The 22,016-nt window shown below is 45.6% G+C and overlaps 1 protein-coding gene across 2 annotated transcripts in view; it reads right to left on the bottom strand.

The window, feature by feature from the left end:
* ZBTB7A (zinc finger and BTB domain containing 7A) overlaps positions 1 to 22,016 on the bottom strand; it is a 96,076-nt gene that overhangs the window by 10,485 nt on the left and 63,575 nt on the right. For both annotated transcript variants that reach the window (XM_085639518.1, XM_085639519.1), the window contains one exon: positions 20,304 to 21,581. In XM_085639518.1, coding sequence (XP_085495644.1) covers positions 20,304 to 21,568 — 1,265 coding nt within the window. In that variant the 5' untranslated portion in view covers positions 21,569 to 21,581. The remainder of the gene's footprint in view (positions 1 to 20,303; positions 21,582 to 22,016) is intronic.

The following is a 22,016-nucleotide window of genomic DNA, read 5'->3' as shown; positions in this document are numbered from 1 at the left end:
ACAACCCTACAACAAGGCTTCGGTGACAATGCCAACCCAAGAGCAGTCTCTGCCTTGCACTTACTGCTGCGCTGTCATAATTGTTGCTTACTGCATGCCGGTATCCTGCAATCCCTTCAATCCACCTGATGAGGTCTTGGGTCGCGCGTCTCGCTACTCTTGTGCGAGCACACGCTGAACTGGATGCTGCGACTCTGGCTCACTGTAATGGCGCCTCCTGATTCTGAGATCCTGCAGCGGCTCCTTTGGTGCCGCTGCATAAGAGGTTTCTTACACGCCCAGACACTGACTACACCACCGCGCTAACGGCTCTAAACGTGCAATTCACCACACAAGCGAACCTTATATATGAGCGTTTCGTCCTGTGCCAGGTAAGCCCAAATGAGTTCATAGATGCCTTTTTTGTTCACCTAACTCTCTGCCACCGCAGGATTCCATTTCACTTTTAAGCACAAGTCGAGTCAGAGCTCGAAAAACTAGACGGGGCTGTCATCATAGAGAGGGTAGACAAATGTACCCCATGGGCCTCCCACATAGTTGTACCCAGAAACCCAAGTCAACCAGGTTCCATCTTTGTTGACATCCGGGTGCCGAACAAAGCCATCAAAGGAGAACGCCGCCTGACACCCACCATTATAACATAAATGGAAGCAAGTGGTTCTCGAAAATATATTTGAAGTCTGGCTATCATATTAAGTTCCAACAAGAATTCAGGATACATTACCATATTTTCGACACACATAGGACTGCAACTCTACAAGAGGATGAACTTTGGCATCACCAGCACAGAGGTGTTTCAGAATTTTATCAAAGAAATGCTGTGCAGTGTATACAGAATACTAAATATCAGTGGTGACATTCCAGTTTATTCCACCACCACTGAACAATATTACGACAGCCTAATCTGACAGAGTGGCCTGACTCTCCATCAGGATATGTGTGAATTTCTCATGAACGTTTTATTCTTTAGGTACGGAGTCTCTAAAAAAGGCATCTCCCCAGACTTCCAAAGAGTCCACGACGTCTGGGTGCCATGCCCACCGACCAATGTTTCAGAAATGAGGAGCTTCCTGGGCATGGTCACCTACTGCAGTAGGTTCATACAGAACCTTACAGCGTTAATGAAACCCCTACGTGACCTACTGAAGGTCAACATACCATTGAAATGGGAATACACTAAGGCAGCTCTATCAGCAGACACCAACATGAGATACTACAGTCCGTACAAATAAACAGAGTCAACGCATGTCACGGGGTTTGGGGCAGTGCTAATATAAAAGAAGCACACAATGTCTGGGCTCCAGTTGCTTATGCCAGCCAGGCTTTAACGGAAAACAGAACAGAGATATTGTCAGATAGAGATAAAAGCTATTGCAGTGTTGCTGAAGGGCTGTAGGCATTTCTACTTATACCTCTACGGAAACACTTTCCAAGTATGTACAGATCAGAAGCCCTGGTGCTCTTTTTTCAAGGATCAAAGTCCAAAACTCCATCTCAGATCGAAAAGTAGATCTTGCAACTCCAACAGTACTCTTCCAAGGAATAATGTCAATCAGGGCAGGAAAATGATGTGCTCTGTTGTTATAGAGCTGCGACTATTGCAGAACATGAACTCACTCAAGAAACAGAAGCATACGTCCGCATGGTTACAGATAACTCCAAACCCAAGTCCCTTAAGATGACACGAATCAGTGAGAGGAAACTCTGGACCAATAACTGGTGGACCGTCATGTAAGAACACACAATTATGACTCCCAAAACCCAAATGCAGATTCAAGCAATTCATTACATTCTTAACGATTTGTCACTAGTGGAAGATGGTCTGATTCCATGAGATCAGCGCATAGGGATCCCTCTATGCCTATCCCCTCGCTCATGTTAGCGTCCACCAGACCCACCAAGGGACTGTCAAAACCAAAATAAGACTAAGACTAAAGGTCTGGTTTCCAGCCTTCGACACCCATGTCAGAGAGACGATAGCTTTCCCGTCATGCCAAGTCGTGGCACAGCCGCACCTGCCAGCACCAGTAATATCCTAGGATGCCCTTATGCCATGTACCTGTCTGAGTGCAGACTTTGCCATGCTGCCAAGGAATTAACACCTGCTTGTAGTAGTAGATGAGTTTAGCAAGTATATGTGAATCAAACAGCTTCACCTAACATCAGCTGAGGAAGTGGTGCAGAAGTTTGAGAAGATATACGCCACTCATGACGTTCCACAGAAGGTCCAAACTGATAATAGGACACCCTTCCACAGACAAGAGATGCCAGCACATTTCATCTCTCTAGGTGTGAAACATGGAAGAACAATGCCAAGGTGGCCCTAAGCAAACGGAGAAGCTGAAAGGTTCATGCGAACTCTAAATAAAGTGATCCACATAGCAGAGTTACGACAATGACCACATACAGACGGCCATTTACACATATTTTTTTTATGTGATTATCATAACGCCCTGCATGCCAGCACTACAAGTATCCAGCTGCCATGCTTGGAGGGACAGAGACCAGAGAAATTGACCTGAATCACTCGTCCTGGATTTCCACAGTTGAAGCCAATAAAGCCATCAAATAGAAGAACCATGAAGCTTTAAGCTGATGCCGGAATTCAAAGACTCAAGCTCTGAAGGTTGGTGACCCCATGTTGCTACGCACATGTCAATAGGGAGGAAAGTTTAAACCTTGGTTCAAACATCACCTGTGATATATCTCGAGGGTCAAGAGCATCACAATAACTCCAATTCGAGGGGAAACCAGCATTACTCACAGCATCTCGCACCTCAAACAAGCAGCGCAACCTCCGCAGTAGCCTAGAAGGTCCAGCCTGCAGTCTCACCCAACGGAATCTGTACAAGGTACCCTACCTCGGTAAAAAGGAGTGAGTAATGTCAAAAAGGACTCTCCACAAGACCAAGACTCAACTCCAATGCTGGACGAAACTAATCCACGATCTGGTTGGCACCAATATTCACTGATGCCCCATCTCAACGTTACAAGGACTATGAACAGCAAAGAAACACTGCCTTCTAGTGCTGACTGCTCCTATCAGGTTGATGCATTGATGTATTACATCCACCATCTTTTCCTATTTCGCTTTCTTTTGTTGTTGTCCTTGTATCTTTCTCATGACAGTGTTTTGTTTGATCTAAACATTGGGAGAAATGGAATGTCCTGTAGGGGACTGTGAAAAGGGATTCCCCTCTGCAACTGACATTTGGATTCGCCCAAGCATGTTGTCACACATGTTCTAAATAAAGAATGCGTGTCTACGTGCGGCCGTGCATAGATATGTGCCCGACTGCCTGTTCATGCCTTCTTCTTTGCTGCAGTGTGCGTACCACCAAGGCCCATTGAATAATTACACCTCTGCTTCGATTTTACCTCCCACTGTCCACCACACTGCCCTCATCGCCATTCTTTGTCTCATGTTTGCAGACTACTTTATTTCTTACACATACCGTCTCTTTTCTTTCATCCACATTTGTGTCTCATGTCTCTTTCGTATCTCATGCTTGAGTGCCAGCATCCACCTTTCGGATGTGGGACACCTTCCTTCCCATGTACATGCTCCTTCCTATGAAACTATGTGTTTCTCCTCATCCCTTACTCCAATATGAAAACATTGCCGATAGGAGAAAGTGGGGATGACAGAGAACATATAGGAGTGAGATAAAGAGACATCAGTGCAAAATGGTGGAGAAAGAGGCACGAGGAGGAATCAAGAACAGGCAGCCTCGGTATTCATGAGTTAAAGCACAGGAAGTGAACGCTGGTGGAAGAAAGCTGCATGAGGTGGAATGAAAACTAAGCAATCTCGGTATTCATGAGATAAAGAGACAAGAAGTGTAGCGGTGGAATACAGAGGCATGAGGTAGAATCAAGACCAGGCAGCCTCGGTATTCATGAGAAAAAGAGAATGGAAGTGTAGGGTGGTGGAAGAAAGATGCATGAAGTGGAATCAAGACCAGGCAGTCTCGGCATTCATGAGATAAAGAGACAGGAAGTGTAAGGTGGTGGAAGACAGAGGCATGATGTGGAATCGAGACCAGGCAGCCTCAGTATTCATGAGATAAAGAGACCAGAAGAATAGAGAGGTGTAAGAAAGAGGTATGAGGTGGAGTCAATAATAGGCAGCCTTACTATTCCTCAGCCCCTGTATGTGGCACCACCATAGGCTCGCACCTAAGAAAAACTTTGGGCACCTGCACATTAAAAAAAAAATCTGGCACTGTTTACACCCTGGTTCCTTACCTAGTCTCATAAATACTCCCATAGGACTCCCTTTATTGGAGATTCTATGCTTCAGCAGAGCCTACTGTTAAAAAAAAACGTGCTTCAGCCTTCCTTTTTCAGGGTGCACACTCGTCCTCCTACCTTTTATGTCTTCATCTGACCCGTTCCTTCAGGAATGCTCCTAACACACAGTAATTCCTCCCAGCCCGCTCTTTTCTCTCACCGCACCCTTAAAAACTCACTGTACAGGATGTCTACAAACCCAGTTCCTTCTTCCACATCAACCTCCATCAACTCTGACCTCTTCCATGCAAGGCATCTCTAGCTCGCTTCCATCTTCTATGAGGGAAGTTCCTTTCTACCCATTGGGTGCGGCTCCCACCTGCTCTACACTGCAGGTGCCTTCTCTCATCCCACGCTTATTTATTTTCCTCCTCTCTCTCCCTCTTGCATGCTCCTTCCTTCTTCCTCCCTTCTTGCTCGCTCATGTATGAGAAGGAGGCATTACTTGAGCACTCTGGCGCTTTTGGGAGTAGGTGTCATGCCACCTTGTGTCTCTCTCAGGCAAGTCTGTAGGGTCAGCTTACCGTCCTTGTTCCACTCACATGGCAGCATGGGGCCTTCCTCCTTTTTAGGTCGAGCCTGGGCAGTACATGCGCTGCTCTGTGAGACATTGTATTCAAGTATGGAGTTGAAGCTCCGCCCACTCCCCGCCCATATTTTTCATTGGCTTGTGTCATGGTCCTTTGTAAATGCTGGCTTCTGATACCTTAATAGGCTTGTTAGTCCCTCCTTAGTATTGCCTTGTCTTCATTTGTAACTCCCCATGAGGACTGGCCCTTTTACGTCTGTTGTTGCACGGTATGTCTTATTTAGTCTGCAAGTATTATTTTTTTTAGTGAGTTTCTCCTACTGCAGACACAATATGTTTTCCTGCAACATTCAGCGCGCCATGCGCGTTTTCGATAGCCAAGCAGCAACAATGGCAGGAGCTTCTTTGAAATGAAATAGAGCTCGCATTTACAAGAGTTTCAGCTAATGGAATTGTAAATAACAATGCCTTTTATTTATGTATTAATTATCAAAACAGATAAATAAGAGGCATTGTCATTTACAATGCCAATAGCTTAAACTGTCGCAAATGCGAGACCTATTGCATTGCAAATGCTTGTTCTTTCATATATATGAAAAGGAATGCACTTGGCAGTCCTCCCATCTCCGGTTGCATGTTGGAGCGTATGGCCTCTGTACTTTCTACTACATGCAGCTCGTCAGTGTGTCGTTGGCATTACAGACAAGACGATAGAGAGGCCTGCAGAAAGGGAACACCTACTTATCAAATGATTACCATCATGCAAATAAGACAACTGACTTCTGTCAAATCAGGTGTCATGCTGCTCAGCGCACTAGTATAGTGCTGCTGTCCTGTCTGTGGTCTTCCCGCTTCCACGCAGTTCCCCTCGCTGCATCATCATGTTATTACCTCCTCAACAGTTCAGTGACATGTGCGAAGACACTACACCCAACTCAACAACCATAGAAATCCACAAAGATGGAGACGGTTCAGTCTGCAACACTGATGCAATCGATGATCATAGCAACTGATGCTTCGTGTGATGCACCGGGTGTCAAACGAGGACAGCAGGACAGATCAGTCTACCCCTCCCTTGGAAAGAGGACAATTTCCTTCCTTCCTTCCTTCCTCGCCATGCTGCTTTGATTCAGTGCATTGACTGCCAAGTGAGGGTGAGAGAAAGGATCAGTTGAATGACTTTGAGAATGGCAAATTGTTTATGGCTGACCTTCCTTTTCAATTCGCCTTGAAGAGCATTATGTAGAAGATCGATTTTGAGGGAAAGTGCACCTTTGGGACTTTACACGTAATTCCAACCCGCTTCACCAGTCTGCACGAACCTTTTCAAAATCAATCTTGGACGCACGTGAACATTTTCAGGAAGGTGGAGGAAAGTAACGGTTGGAGACCCCTGTACTACAGTGATTTCCTCTTCTTCCTAAATCATCTTGTAACCCTTCATGCCCCAGAGCTGCAGCTTCATCTGTTATCTAGCCATGAAATTTACACACACAGATAATACTGATGGAAGATAAAAATTACTTGGCTCACCTGGTCTGTCAGAATTCTTGTCTTCTGCAATTTCCTAAAATCTGCTTGGTCTACAACTCCATCTTTGTGAGGCAGGGTTCTTATGGGCGGGAGGGAGGGGGTGGTGTTGTGGCTTCTGGCTGAGGGAGGGTGCGAGATGGAACCACACCTCCTTACTACTAGAATGCATAATACACAGGGCCTGATTTACAAAGTTTTCTCGGTGCATAAGTCAGACATGTGCATGGACAACATCGAAGACTGTCCTGAAAAACTGATAGGTGACTCACAAAGCCAATTCTGCATGTAGAGGTGTCATTGCCGCAATCCAACATTTTACCACGCCTTTAGCTCTTCCGCAATCGGAAGACAGAATACCTGATGTGAATTTCCCAAGAAGTGTCTGCAGGTCATCAGGGAAATGTGATGCAAATGAGGTGAACACCAGCAGAGTCATGACTTTGAGGGGCCCCACATGTCACACATGCCTTATGATGTATCTCTACACTTCCAAACCTTCATTTGAGAGATCCAGGTACGCAGCAAATGTGGCAGGGTCCGCCACCAGAAATTATTTTCTACTTCAGGAAAATGTGGAGGAGAAAAATAATTCTCATGTTCTATGAAAAAGAAAAACATCTCTCTCATGTGTGAGGAAAGTAACAATTCACTCTTGAATTATTCAGATCACCAGTGGTGGATCCTGTTGTTGGCGCTAGAATTGACTGTCCCAACTCATTATTTAGGGGCTGCGAAAAACAACTGATTCTTAGGTTCACCGTGACCCAAGAGACTCCACGGGCTAAGAGTAAAAGATCACTTTCCATAACAATTTTAACATTGTGACGCTTTCTTTACCTGGACGCCCCGTTCGTATGGGCCTGCTACTTCTATTGACCGGATGTACATAGTTGTTTACTTGTACTTGGTTATGTGGTTAGTAGAAATGTGTTAAATGTCTAGTTTAATAATGTGTTGCTTTGATTGAATCCATGGTGGTGGGGCACAGGGTAAGGGATGGTGGAGTCTAGGGGGGACGAGGTAGTGCTGAGAAAGTAGAGCAGCTGGGGAATGGTCCAGCCCACGGTCCATCTGTAGGGTGGCTCGGTCTCCTCCTCCAGTGCCCCTGTCTCCAGGCCTAGCCGTGAGGCTTCACAGAGACCGTGTTAGCGCACACTGAAGGGCACCTCTTCAGCTCTCTGAATCAGGCTACACAATGGCATGCATTCTCTTTGTTGTCAGAGGAGTAGGAAGGCCAGGGTGGAGCAGCATTCGGATCAGCACCCAGCAATCAGAGGCTGGCAATACCAGCTGTGCTTCCTCCCAGGTAGGGTGTTGAAAAACAAACATCTCCAACGCAGAGCACGGTGCACATCAGCAACAGGAAGCTGCAGGAAGGTGGGGAGTGGCAGCCATGTCAAAGGGGAGAGATAGGTCTCTGTCACAGGGGAGGGCAGAGACACCCGTGTCACTAAGGAGGTCATAGGGGAGGGACAGCTGTGTCACCAGAGGGGATGGAGAGTTGGCGGTATCATACACGAGAAGGGTTTGCGCGACAGAGGAGTTCAAGGTCGATGTGCCACCGGGGAGGGCATACAGAGTTGTATAGGGGAGGGCAGAGATACCTGTATCACAGGCGAGGGAAGCAAGCTATGGGACCAGGGAAGGGGAGTGGCTGTGGTGCCATAGAGGAGGGGAAAGAGTGAGACTGGGAGGGGGAAGATTGCAGTGCCTCAGGGGAGGGCAGAGGCATGTATACAGGAGGGCAGTGACACGTCACAGGTTGAGGGAAGAGAGTGATATCACCAGGAGGGTAGGGAGACGGTGGTGTCGTAAAGGAGGGGCAAGATTACGACGGGGGAAAGGAAGGATGCTGTGCCAAGGGGAAGGGCACAGGCTGCTGTCCACACTGGACGGCAGATAGATGTACCACTGGGGAGGGCAGAGACTTCTGTGTCACCAGAGAGGGCGAGAGAGACAACTCTTTCACAGGGCTGAAGGCACAGACCGCTATTTCACTTAAGGAGGGGAAAATGCAGCTGTGTCACAGGGGAGGGGAAAATGCAGCTGTGTCACAGGGGAGGGGAAAAGGGAGCTGTGTCACAGGGGAGGGGAAAAGGGAGCTGTGTCACAGGGGAGGGGGAAAGGCAACTGTGTCACAGGGGAGGGGGAAAGGCAACTGTGTCACAGGGGAGGGGGAAAGGGAGCTGTGTCACAGGGGAGGGGAAAATGCAGCTGTGTCACAGGGGAGGGGAAAAGGGAGCTGTGTCACTGGGGAGGGAAAAGGGAGCTGTGTCACAGGGGAGGGGAAAAGGGAGCTGTGTCACAGGGGAGGGGAAAAGGGAGCTGTGTCACTGGGGAGGGAAAAGGGAGCTGTGTCACAGGGGAGGGGAAAAGGGAGCTGTGTCACAGGGGAGGGGAAAAGGCAACTGTGTCACAGGGGATGGGAAAAGGGAGCTGCATCACAGAGAGGGTGAAACAGGATGACAGAGGAAACTGTGGCAGAACAGAGGGCAGAGACAGCTGTTTCACAGAGAGGTCTCAGGGCAGCGACAGCTGTGGGAAGCAGGGAGGGATGGGCCAGCTGTGTCACTGAGGAGTGGGAGGGTACTGTCTCTAGAGACATTGTGTCACAGATAGGCCAGAGTCACCCATGTCCAAAAGAGGGGAACAGCAGCAGCTGTGTCACGTGCAGGGGTGTGTGGAGCTGTGTCCAAAGCCAAGGAAAGGGCGGCTACGGGGCTCTGCCTCGGCATAGAACCCATGGGGAGCCTGACAAGCAGCCAGCACGAACTCCGAGGAGGGGATTCTTGGTTTTACATGCAGGGTGGACCTGGCGCTCCTGTTAGTCTCTGGGGCCCATACTGGCTTGAACCAGTCTTAGGTGTCACAAGGGAGGGAGGCCAGGCCAGCATGTCATATGAAACATGGGAGAGACAGCACTGTTAGAGGAGAGGGGAAAGGCAGCTCTACCACAGGAAAGAGGGGAGAGACAGCTCTGTCACAGGAGAGACTGGTAGAAAGGCAGCGGTGGCACAGGCACTACTGGAAAGGCAACTCTGTCACAGGAGTTAAGAGACAGCTGTTGCAGGAGATGGAGCTCTGTCACAGGAGAGGTTGGAGTGGCAGCTCTGCTACAGGAGAGGGGCAAGAGAGAGGGCTGCCACAGGGGAGAAGAGAGGGCTGTCACAGGAAAGAGAGAGGGCTGTCACAAGAGAGAGAGAGAGGGAGAGACAGCTATGTTACAGGAGAGAGTTGGAGTTCTTTTACAGAAGAGGTGGAGAGATAGCTATCATAGGGCAGAGGTGGAGCTACAGCTCTGTCAGAAGAGAGAGGAGAGGCAACTCAACCACAGCAGAGGTAGAGAAGCAGTTCTATTACAGAAGAGGTGGAGAGGCAGTTGTGTCACAGGAGAGAGGTGGGAAGACAGCTCTGTCACAGGAGAGAGGCAGCTGTGTATCAGGAGAGAGTGGAGAGGCAGCTGAGTCACAGGAGGGGGAGAGAGGCAGTTCTATTACAGGAGAGGTGGGGAGGCAGCTGTGTCACAGAAGAGGTGGAGAGATAGCTATCACAGGACAGAGGTGGAGCTACAGCTCTGTCAGAAGAGAGAGGAGAGAGGCAACTCTACCACAGGAGAGGGAGAGCGGCAGTTCTATTACAGGTGAGGCAGCTGTGTCACAGGAGAGAGGTGGGAAGAAAGCAGGGTCACAGACGAGAGGGGAGATACAGATCTGTCAGAAGAGAGGCAGCACTGTCACAGGAGAGGGTGGAGTGGCAGCTCTGTCACGGGAGAGGGTGGAGTGCCAGCTCTGTCACGGGAGAGGGTGGAGTGCCAGCTCTGTCACGGGAGAGGGTGGAGTGCCAGCTCTGTCACGGGAGAGGGTGGAGTGCCAGCTCTGTCACAGGAGAGGGTGGAATGGCAGCACTGTCACAGGAGAAGGTGGAGTGGCAGCACTGTCACAGGAGAGGGTGGAGTGCCAGCTCTGTCACAGGAGAGGGTGGAATGGCAGCACTGTCACAGGAGAGGGTGGAGTGGCAGCTCTGTCATGGGAGAGGGTGGAGTGCCAACTCTGTCACAGGAGAGGGTGGAATGGCAGCACTGTCACAGGAGAGGGTGGAGTGGCAGCTCTGTCACGGGAGAGGGTGGAGTGCCAACTCTGTCACAGGAGAGGGTGGAATGGCAGCACTGTCACAGGAGAAGGTGGAGTGGCAGCACTGTCACAGGAGAGGGTGGCGTGGCAGCTCTCTCATAAGTAATGCTGACATTACTGACAGATGTTGTACTAATAATGGGCGAAAACCTGCCAGTACCCTCATCTCGCTGGAACTCTCTCTGGAGGCTTTTTTCATGGTGGCATTGGAGTGCCAAGTGAACAGCAGAAAGAGTGTTTCAGTTATTTCTTGAAACACTCACCCACCTTCTATACGCATTAATGGTATTACCATTAGAGTTATATCCATTTCCCGGACAGGGGCCCAAGTCATGTTTTGAAAGAAAACACAAAAGTCATCTGGCACATTTTGTCACAAACGGCTGACGTATTAAAATTACACAAAACTGTTTTATTATCAATACTGCGTTGCCTTTTCTGGTGGTAGCATAAATATTGTGACCTATTAGAAGATTCTGTGTATTTGAGATTATTTATACTCTTGACTATTAGCCACCGCCTTACATTAGGAGTCATCGCTGTACTTTGACATCTCCCCAGTGATTCAAGGGTGTGCCATTTGTTGTGGGTTGAGTAGAGTTATTATAGAATTATGTCATCTTCTTTTTAGCTCTTTACATTATATGAGATGTGGATGTATTCACCAACTTGCTTCTGGTCTTAAATTTAGCGAGGACACTTCAAGATTTTTTTATGAATTCATATTAAAGTTGCTGCTTAAATCTTCAACTTTTTGATGATTTCAATTTTTTGTGTAATGATTGGTCAGATTTTTGCAATTCATAGATCTATTTTGATGGCCTAGCATGGGTACAATGTCCAAGATGTCTGAGAAAGTTAAACTGTCGTGCCTGGCAAATGCTTGTCATCTGCAGATCACAAATGTGAATCTAAGTAAGGCAAACTCTGCTGTTCATCCTTCTGGAAAACTGAAAATTATTAAATTGGATAAGGCAAGCCTCTTATTTAATGTAATTTCAATGGCAGGATCGAAGTATGAAGCACTTCATAAAAACAAGTTATCCTTTTTAATGTTGTGAAATGTTTCTTTACAGCTATGGAATAATGTTTTTGTTAAAAATGTGGTTTGATTTTGAAGTGTGAATACACTTCTAGAGTTAAAAAAGCAAACAGGGAGACTGAAATGCAAGAGATACAAATAGAGGAGGAAGAAAGAAAAGTGAAGGGATAGAAATTACAAGAAGCGAGAGGAGACGAAAGAAAAGCCTAGAAGAAAACAGACACGAATGGATAGCAAGAGAATGAGAAAAGGCAGAAAGGAAAAATAGAGGAGAACAGGCCAGGTGTAATGAGAGGAAGAGAAATGTGGATAACACAGGAATATCGGAGAGATAGACAATAGGTTGGAAATGGCAAAAAAGGAGAAAGAAGGGAAGAAATAGGAGGGTGAAAATACGAGAAGCATGGGACTGGATAGAAGGAGAGAAAGTGAGATGGAAAACAAACTGAGTAGGAAATAGAACATGAAGGTAGGAAGTGATCTCAATGGAATAGGGAGCATGAGGGAAAAGGGATGGAAGGATGAACAAACACTTCAGGAGAGAGGAGAGACGGACAACTAGGAAGATAACAGGAGTGGTACAGAAAACCAGTTAAGAAAACTAAAGAAGTAACAAAGTCAGGAAAAATAATGTAAAGGAAAGGGGTGAGGGGAAAGAAGACTTAAGGGAAGAGGATGGACAAAGACCAAGGGTTTCAGATAAGGAGAGGAATATATGGAGGAGAACAGTGGAAGACTAACAGAGGAAAAGGGAGAATGGGAATGTATAAGAGAGGGAAAACGTAAATTAGGAAGGCATGGATGAAGGGGCGAGGAGAAAGAAAAACAGAACAGAAGAGAGAGAAGGCGAGGATTAGTAAGAGAAGAGAGAAACTATAAAGTGAAAGGAAGGAAAAGGTGAATGGAGGAAGAGAAGGACAGGGTAGAATGGAAAAAGAAAACACAGGGGGCAATATATTACAACCATGAATATATACAATAGACCCGTGTTACAGAGCTACAGATACAGAAGCGTTACAAGAGAAACATCATATTACAGGGCTGGGAGATCACTTTGTTTTAGAGGTTTAATTTGGGGAAAGCGAGGTCTTATTTAAAGCAAAAGGAAGAGTGTATAATGGGAGAGAGGAAAAGAAACCGGGGAGCAGCTAGATTAAAGCAGTGATGGCAGAGAAAGGAGCACTAGATTCAGGAGTTGAATATGATTCATGTAACTAAGAAGAGACTTTGAAATATTTGAGACCTGCACAGATTTGACCTGAATATGTAGTACATATTACAGACATCTTCCCACACTTTTCTGTCTCCCTCTCATAAAAGAGTATTTACCTACAAAAACTACAGGAATTTTAGACTTTTCCCCTCAAAGGCAAATCACTGTATTTTCACTTTGAATAGAAACTGATACTAGCTCCCCAGACCCTACAATTCCCTAGCGTGAAACTACTGCTTGCATTAAGGAAAGGATACCATGGCTGTTTACAGGTGTCGGAAGCAGGGTATTGGTTGAATTTGTACAGGATCCTGGAATGGGACAGATACTTCATATCTGGAGAGATCAGATGGAATGCTAGATTTTCAATGTAAAAGTGGGCAGAGGTCAACACTGCTGTCTCACACCCTTCCGAGGATAATAAATGAATATTCAGTCCCCGAAGGTAGATTTCCACACTGGTGGTTGTCTGCTAGCTTAGCACTGCAACTGGTCTATTGGAGCGCTGCATTTGTGTTGGCAAGGTCTACTGCCCACCCAGGGTAGAACACAGCGGGTCAACTTGGACTCAAGTGATCGCTGTGGAGGGAAGGTTAACCAGGCGGTGATCTCCCAGTTTATTCCCCGCCATTATAAGCTGAAGAAGACACCTTTCAACCTCTAGTTGGCACTCTCCCTAATACTTCACTAATTCTGCAACTCAATGAATGGAGTAGTAGATCCATGCCCCATCTTTATACATTAGGAGGTTAAGCCTGTTGCCAAAGATTTTCATAAGCTTCTGTGTATGGTTTTGTTTTTATTATTAAATATATAAATATATTTATTTTACATCAGCCTTGGTCGTGGGGCTGTCCATCATCCAGTTACAAAAGCAGTACTAAGATAGTTTAAGATAACAAATACTGTTCAACTCTGAGGAAAGGAATGGCCAAAAGCGTGAGAAGGCGAAAGGCAAAGCAGCCCCTTCCAAGGATCTCAGGAATAGATAGTGGTCGTTGTGGGCAGGGAGCTGCTGTCTGAATTTCACTGCTTGCAGGCGGGGCTCAACACTGACCACATCTCCTCACACAATAAGCCCATGAACATACTTTGGAGAAGTGTCCATTTTTATCAGGCTGAAAACAGACTCCATCATCACATTTTTAGCTACGAATGAGGAGATTCCTTTTCTGTAGCAAAACAAATATTGTTTCGCTTCACAATTTTGGGAGTTTGGTGCTCTGCATTTTCTTATCCCAGTGGAGATTTCTACTATGTGGAGGGGTGGAATAGTCTTGTGATCCTCCACCAAAGTGTGTGTCTTCTACCCTAGTTTCAATTAGCACCCCCTGTCTGTGTTGGCGCATTCTGTTCCTATGCATTCTCTAAGTCCATGAGCTTCTTCCTTTGTGACTGGTCTGCCTACTGTGGGTTATCCCAACGAACGTCAGAGGGGAGGCTGGGTCGTCAAACCTTCCACCAATCGCATATCGTGAGTAGTAGGCCTTGTGCATGAGTGGTGGTGGTGGCAGCTGGAAGGTATGCCTCTGGCTGTCTGTCATTATGGTCCATCGATGAATGAGTTTAGATAGAGGTAAGAACTGCAAGCGAGGTCTGTCATCACAATATCACACTGTGACGTATACGTATATTGAGGACATATCTTGAGATCAGCTTCAATCCAGGCTTCCACATCCGACATAGGCGAAGGTCCTCGACCAGCTATGGATTCCAGAGGCAGGATATTCATCTTCTAGATGACGCCTAAATGATCAGACTGGAGACAGACACAGGCTTTCTAGACCAAAAGGCATGCCCTCACATCACCGTCTCCAACTTGGTTTCCGCATATCAGTCTTCGTTCTACCTCCAATCCTCCTTCCTCCGAAGCCCTCTGTGCTCATTTCATGCCAATCTTCCCCCATACAAGTCATTGCCTCTTTCTTCCATGCCACTATCCTATTGCTCTTCTCTACATCTCGCAATCCCTTTTTACTCTATCTCGAATTCAGTTTGCATTCATCAGTCTTACTCCTCCATATCTCCCCTCTCGTCTCCAACCATACTCCCTCTTGTAACTTACGTCCTAACTCCTATCCTTGCTAAGGCTCTGCTCAGGTCCCTCACTGGACTCAGTCATTTTTAAAATAAGTTTTTTTAGTCGCTTCTCTTTATTGATTTATTTGAAGAGCTTCGTAAGAGCACTACGGAAGGCGCGTTCCAAAATTACACTGAGGCAGTAGTGCGAAAACCATGAAACAGTGAATTGTCCACCATAGAAAAGAGTAGAAAAGCCTTAAGAAATGATGCTTTGTGGCACGGAGAAAACAGAAAAAGACAATGACTCATTTATTTGACAAGTCATCCTTCGAATGAATGAACCACTTGCAAAATATTTAATATTAGAAGCCATCACGCATCCAACTCATCTCAGCAGGCAGCAGAAGATGGTGCAGGTTGGCTCAGGAACCTCATCCCTCATGGTAGGCGTTGCAGGTCGTGGTGCAGTTGCACGGGCACGGTCGGGTTTCAGCTGTGCAAATTTAAATTGCAAACAGAGGCGCAACCAATACACCTGCACATTGGAGGGCCTTCCCTCTTTCTGCCTGCTATGTTTGTACTTGACATTCCTTCATCCCCTCAGAAGGAACACTTTGTTTCCTCCGCCTCTTACTCTTGACTTATGGTGGTTCAGCTGCATTTTTGTGTTTCAAATCTACTGGCAGGAAAATACATACTTTTTGCCCAGCACATGCAAGGAAACGCTTAATACCTTCACTAAAAAGAAATTACAGAACTTCGAGGAGTGTGCAAAACTGCAAACTTTTTTTTTTTTAATAATGTCATTTTTTGCAAAATTACTTGTATTTTACAAAATGTAGTTGGTTGTAATCTCATGTAAAAACTGCAGGCAAGTGTATATCTTGCATACAAAAGAAATGTAAGATAACAGACAGGTTGAGGTGAATAGGTCTCTGAGATGCTGTATCGCTTTTGCAGCAAGACATTGTCTCTTTGAACTGGTATCCTGAGGGCATGAATTATGAAAAGCTGTTTCGTGAGATTCACAAAAAGCAAAATACAGGAGCCTTGCGAATTTCGCCTGAAGAATGAAAATACCACCCTGGCCTACCACTTGGCTACCCCTAGCGAGATCTTAGTAACTCTCTAAATACCACCCAAGTCAGGACAAAGTGAAGTAAAACCAGACCAACCTAGGCTGAGATCACAGAGAGCTCGAGAAAGCCAGGTCAGGACAGGGAATCTAAACCGTGTCACTTCTATTCGATTAAATCAAGTCAACAGAAGAAAAAGTGAGTTTTTGAGGCCTTGAGAATCTGCAACATGCTGCCTCTTCCAGAGGCAAAGCAGTCAGTTAGATTCTGTGACCTCGTTTGTCAACAATCTCTCTGCTTTATTCTTAGTGACTGAACGATTCATTGTCTAAAATCTAGTATGTTAAAAAGCCGAAGAATCCTTGACCAGAAATAGGACCTCGTATTGATGCATGAACCGATATCAAATGTACACGCAACTCGATGGTCATCTGGAAGCGGGTGGGCATGAGAGTGAGTGGAGAGATGGGTGAAAGAGAGGCCTGGTCATCCACTTCAACTAACAGATTTGTTAATACTGAGAATGCGTCAAACACATCTTTCCCAAATGCACACCCTGTGTTCACCACAAATCCAAACCAAGTTTACAGGCACAATATAAAAATTCCTTCAGGAAAAGCCATTCCTTTTTCATTTATATACGGTAATTTTCTTGCTATGAAAATCACTTTTTTGGGTGGTTGAAGTTTTTTGAAGAGCTACAATGAAGCTCACTCAGGGTTTTCCATTTATTGAATATAACCTGGACATGCCAGTGGTGCAAGGTATATAGTGACCAGGCTCAAGCTGAATGCAAGTCACTACATCTATAAAGCTTTCTGTTACTAACATTTACAGTGCCAACCACAATACAATATTTCTCCGTTGTCAATATAGATATATTGCATGTATTTTACCACCACTACACAATAACACTGTCAATGCATTAAGCTTCTCCAAAATTAGCTTTAACCTTTGACCCTGCATCCAGCCCTAAGTCACTGTCCTGACCTATAACCTTAATGCTAGCCTCTAATCCTCATCTTAACTGCGACCATACCTTAATCTCCAATCTCAACCAAACCTACTATCTACCCCAAATTTCTAATCCTACCCAAACGGAGAACCATGACCTACCTCCTACGTTAAACTTTCGTTCTTACCCCAACTCCCCAATCCCCTACACAAGCCTCTAATCCTAACCCCAGACCATAACCCTGATCCCACAACTCATTGATTCCTAAACCCATCCCCAATTCCCGTTACTAACCCTGTCCTGTTTTTGAAACATTTTTACTTAAAGCTTGATCTGGCGCAAAATAAACAAAAACTGCAGAAAGTATAAGGGATCATGCCCCCGAGACACAGCCAGTGATGCAGGCAAGTGACAGAATACATCGGGCCTACAGTAGTCAATAGCTGTTGGCACCAACGCAATCTATATCATACCCATAGAGTCATTTCAGTCAAATTTTAAGGGTGATTCAAAAAGAAGTGGTAAGTAGAAAGAGTCATAACAGCAACAAACAGCAATAACAGTACAAAGGAAAGGACCCTCCTCTGCAGCTAGAACGCGCTGAGGAGTGTGAGGGGCATGTATCTAAGAAGTCTGTCTACTTAAATTGCTGCAGTCTGTCTGTCCACTGCTTCTAATCCCAACCACAAACCTATTCCTCATTCTAATCTGTAATCCTAACTTCATCGCTTGAACCCAGTCGTCCGGCACCAACCTCAAAACTACCTTCTACCTTATCTGTAGACCTAATTCCTCCAAACGACTTCCAACCATATTCCTTCAAAACAACCTCCAACCTTAACATTTAAACCCCATTCCTCCAGCCTCCACCCATCAAAACTCCCTCTTACCTTAAAATTAGATCCAGTTCCTCCAACCTCAACCCCTCAAAACGACGATTTACCTTACATTTTAGACCCAGTACTTCCAACCATAACCTCTCAAAAGTACCTCATCCCTTAAAATTTAGACTTCATTCCTCCTGCCTTCAACCACAACCCCTAAACCTAAATGTTAAAAGATGTAAACGTGCACAATGTAAACGTAAGCCACTGCAACATCTCCAAACTTCTCTATGTGAAAATCATAATATTTCCCGCCATGGAGAAACTTTTGAACGATTCGTAGGGTTAGGATAAAGTCTGTCACAATTCAGGATGTCAAAGACATCCATGTTTCAGAAGGAACCCTTCATCCGGTCTCAAAATCAAACACATTTGGAGCCCAATCTGAGAAATTCTGAAAGGAGGATTTGCAGGCAGTGAACGTATATGACCAAATTAACTGGGAGCAGACAAACATTTTAATAATAGAAAAGTCTTGTGAATGATCAAGTAACAAAGGGAAACTTGGTTTTGTCTCGTAAAATGAGCCAACGATGATATCATAGAGTAAGGAAAGTGCGTGTGGGTGAATGCTACAGATAAGATAAAAAAGAAGCCGATGACATACACGATAATAAAATTAACAACTGCATATACTTTTAATGGAGCAGTACAGGTGCTTCCTAGCAGACAGGTATGTTTACACGCTTTAGAATAGAAACCATTTTTAACTTTAATGCAGATCACAGGAAAATATTATGCTTAGTGGTGCAAAGACTTACAAATGGTTTTGAATTCCTGTTACCTGAAGACATAGTTTAAACACACAAGGATGACTTTAAAAAGGAATAAAGAATGGAATGAAAAAAAAACACACGCGTTGTCCAAGTAAACTAATAGCCACTAGACCCGACAATGAGGTGCACTTTTTTTCAGGCAAACGTGCTCGTGATGAGGCAGAATGTCACAGTGTCAATGGCTGAGGTGGACTGAGTCCCGTCCCATGTTTTTTTCTGTGGTAGGTGGAAGAAAATGTGAATGAAAGTTGAACAGACCAATGAACGAAGAGAGTTAACCCAAAGACCCCATATGCATGTATATATTTGTATTTATGAATTTGTGTGAATACATGAAGGTGGTGAGACAACTAACAGATGTTAAAGCGTTCTTCAGTGAACAGCACCATCTTTTAAGACCTGGGAGCAGGTTTCCTGTTGTCATGAGATGAGCCCTAACACAGAGGATCTGAACTCCTTTTTCACACACGTGATCAGGTTCTGAGTTCATGGGTCGGTTGGTGCACAGAACCTATAAGCATGTTCTAGAGAGTGACATGGAAGGGGTGGAGAGGTAGGCTTAGTGTTTACAATGATGGGAACACGTGAGGAGAACAAAACACGGGTTCAACCACAAAAGAGGGGCAAGTTATGCAACTCACACAAAAACATTATCTTTGGATATGTGTGTCTTAATTCCATCTTTTGTAGCTTTCCTTCACTTTTCTAAATATATTAATCCTTTCCATAATTACCTTCTTCTGTACACCTAAGTATATCTTTACGGTTTAATATTTTTCATTTATGTACATCTGCCTACATGACATACAAGTAAGTGTTTGAATTACGTCAAATTAAGGCCACACATAAATGTTAGAGATTCGTGCTGGAGTGCTAAACTCATGTTCTGGGAAGTAGTCCACTGACTGGTGTAAAATTATGTGGTACGATGACACAAAGAATTGTCATTTCTGTAGGTGTTGTTGTTTATTCACCAGTCGAGGGTTACGCAGGTAGTAAATGGGGACGGCACTGCTGCAAAACTACGATTATTGCCAGTTTTCTTTGTGAAATTTTCGCAAGATTTTTGTGTGCACAAATCGAGATTACGGGTCTATTTAGAATGGGGCCGATAGCTTGTAGAAGTATGTCCATTACTTGTCAAATCAAATCCCGTTGACCTTTTTTGTTGTGTAGTTTGCTATGTAAAACGTTTAAAGAAATTTATCAATACCCCGTATGTGATAGTAATATTAGAGACATGGGGTAAGACTAACCTACATATATTTACAAACTCCTAAAATAGTAACCAAATTACTCCATCTGCTTTTTTTGTTGTTGAACATATCGGTATATTCTGGACTTTGTAGTTATTTGCTGGAATGTAATTATTTCAATCAACACACAGTGACACATATTTGTAAAAGAAGAGTGCAGACCTAGGTACATAGTATCTAAAATACAAGGAGCAGTCCTCCTCTCTGAACTATAGTCAGACGAACAGACCTTTAAAAAAAAAAAGTACAAACTCGGTTTTGCCGACCATCTCCTTGTACACCAACTCCCCTCCTTTCAACCACCTGCCCCCAATGTCTACCTTTGATTTTTGCTATCACCACATCACTTTGCATCCTTGAGAGCTTTACCGCCTGCCTCCCTCAACCATGGTCCGTAGCTTCAGCCTCCATTTTAAAATGGTCCGTCTTCTCCCCAAAATCTACACAAGATTTCCTTATTTCCTTTCATCCTTGTGCTCCAGTTTCCTCTCTGCTTAGAACACAGACTCTCACACTTGGCACCAAAAGAATTGCAAAACCTAGAATTGTCCCATACATCTCCCCTCCACTTAACAATGGATGACATGACATTACCTGGTGAAGCGGACCTTGCAGATGCTGCACTCGTACGGCTTCTCCCCGGTGTGTGTCCGGATGTGTCGCGGTAGCTTGCCCGCGCCCTGTATCACCTTTTCGCAGATGGGGCACTTCTGGAATGCTTTGGCCCGAATCTTCTTCTCCACCTTCTGGGACCAGGAAGGATACATGTCGCCCTCTTGAGAGCCACGGAAATACCTCAAGTAATAATCCATAGCCCCGTCTTCGTCCTTGTGATCGTCGTCGCCAGACTGCCTTCCTACAGAATTCATCATTTGCTGCAGCAGGGCACTTGCAGCCATATTGTCCACTTCGGTGCTGCTGGCCTCCTCTGTGTCTACAAGCTCTGGATTACCACTTGGAGAGTCTAGGGCATCCAGTTGGTCTCTACCAGCCTCCTCGTCCTCTTCTTCCTCATCCTTTATCATCATACTGTGTCCACTGTAATGTCCATTTTGGGAAGGAAGGTGGGATGGAAGGTACAAGGAGCCTGGGGCCTCCTGTTCTTTCTTCAACCAAGCACCCGGGCTACCGTCATCGTCTCTTTTTAGCCAAGGGCCTGGGCTGGCGTCCTCGTCTATCTTTAGCCAGGGGCCGGGGCTGCTCTCGGAGTCGCAGCCCGTTACCTTTGGTCGATCATCACATGTTTCTTGAGAGTACATGTCCTCTGGGTTGCAATCAGCGTCTTCCTCGTCCGGACTTTGGAAGTTTAGTCTCTGAATCTCTCTCAAGTCCTGGTTGGTCCATGGAAAATTAGGCTCATGTCCATTAATGGGATTTGTCTGGAAGAATTCCAGGTATTCTTTCGCTTTGACATAGTTTCTCTGATCAATTTGATCTACTAATTCCTTCTGGTCACTGCTGGCCAGAATGTTTCTGTCCAAGAGATCCGTACACACCTCCGTCACCGACGGAATTTCCAGCAGGTTGGCGGCATTGAGGATGTCTGCGACGTTAGAGGTGCTGACTGTGAGGGTCGCAGTGTAGGCGTACTCCAGGAGAGCAGACAGAGCCTCGGCACTCACAAAATCTATCACGTACACGTTCTGCCGGTCCACCACTGCGCCAGAGGTGAAAAGCTTCTTAAAGTAGTGGCTGAATGCCGCCAGGACCGAGCGGTGGCTGTGGAACTCCTGATCGTCCACCAGTATCACCACGTCGCACAGGAGGCCCAAGTTCCTCTGCTCGTTCAAGCTGCTTAAAATGTCACTGCTATGATCGGGAAACGGAATCCCGATTGGGCCATCCACGCCACCCGCCATGCTCAACGTGGCTCTAGAGAAGAGAGGAAGACAAGTATGGTAAGTCTGGAGCTATTGACAAGAGTCCTACTCATAAATACAAAGCAGTTCACAAAGGCACATTGAAAATGATTAACCATCTCATTTAGGGTTTATCGGTGGGTTGCCGTCTGTCGGATTGGCAGAAGTCCTTATGTCTGCCAGCCTGATGGACTATCACCCTCCAAATTTAAAGATCAGTGCCAGCCGAGCAGCGATCTACATACATTTCAAGGAACCACTGTTACCTCTGAAGGTACCAAAAGTTTGGTGAACACCTGTTGGAGGACAGCCAACATCGGTTTTGGCAGCCATCCACCAAACTTATTGTTTTTGAAAAGCAAACTCCCAAAGTTGGAATTTGCTTCTGAAAAACATAACTAATGACCCCCACACCTAGGCAGTTTTTTCCGTGGATGGGGGAGGGGGT

The sequence above is a fragment of the Triturus cristatus genome, chromosome 12, assembly GCF_964204655.1.
Source record: "Triturus cristatus chromosome 12, aTriCri1.1, whole genome shotgun sequence".
NCBI lineage: Eukaryota > Metazoa > Chordata > Amphibia > Caudata > Salamandridae > Triturus > Triturus cristatus.
Note: the sequence above shows the minus strand (reverse complement) of the source record. Positions and strands in the feature narration are given on the sequence as shown.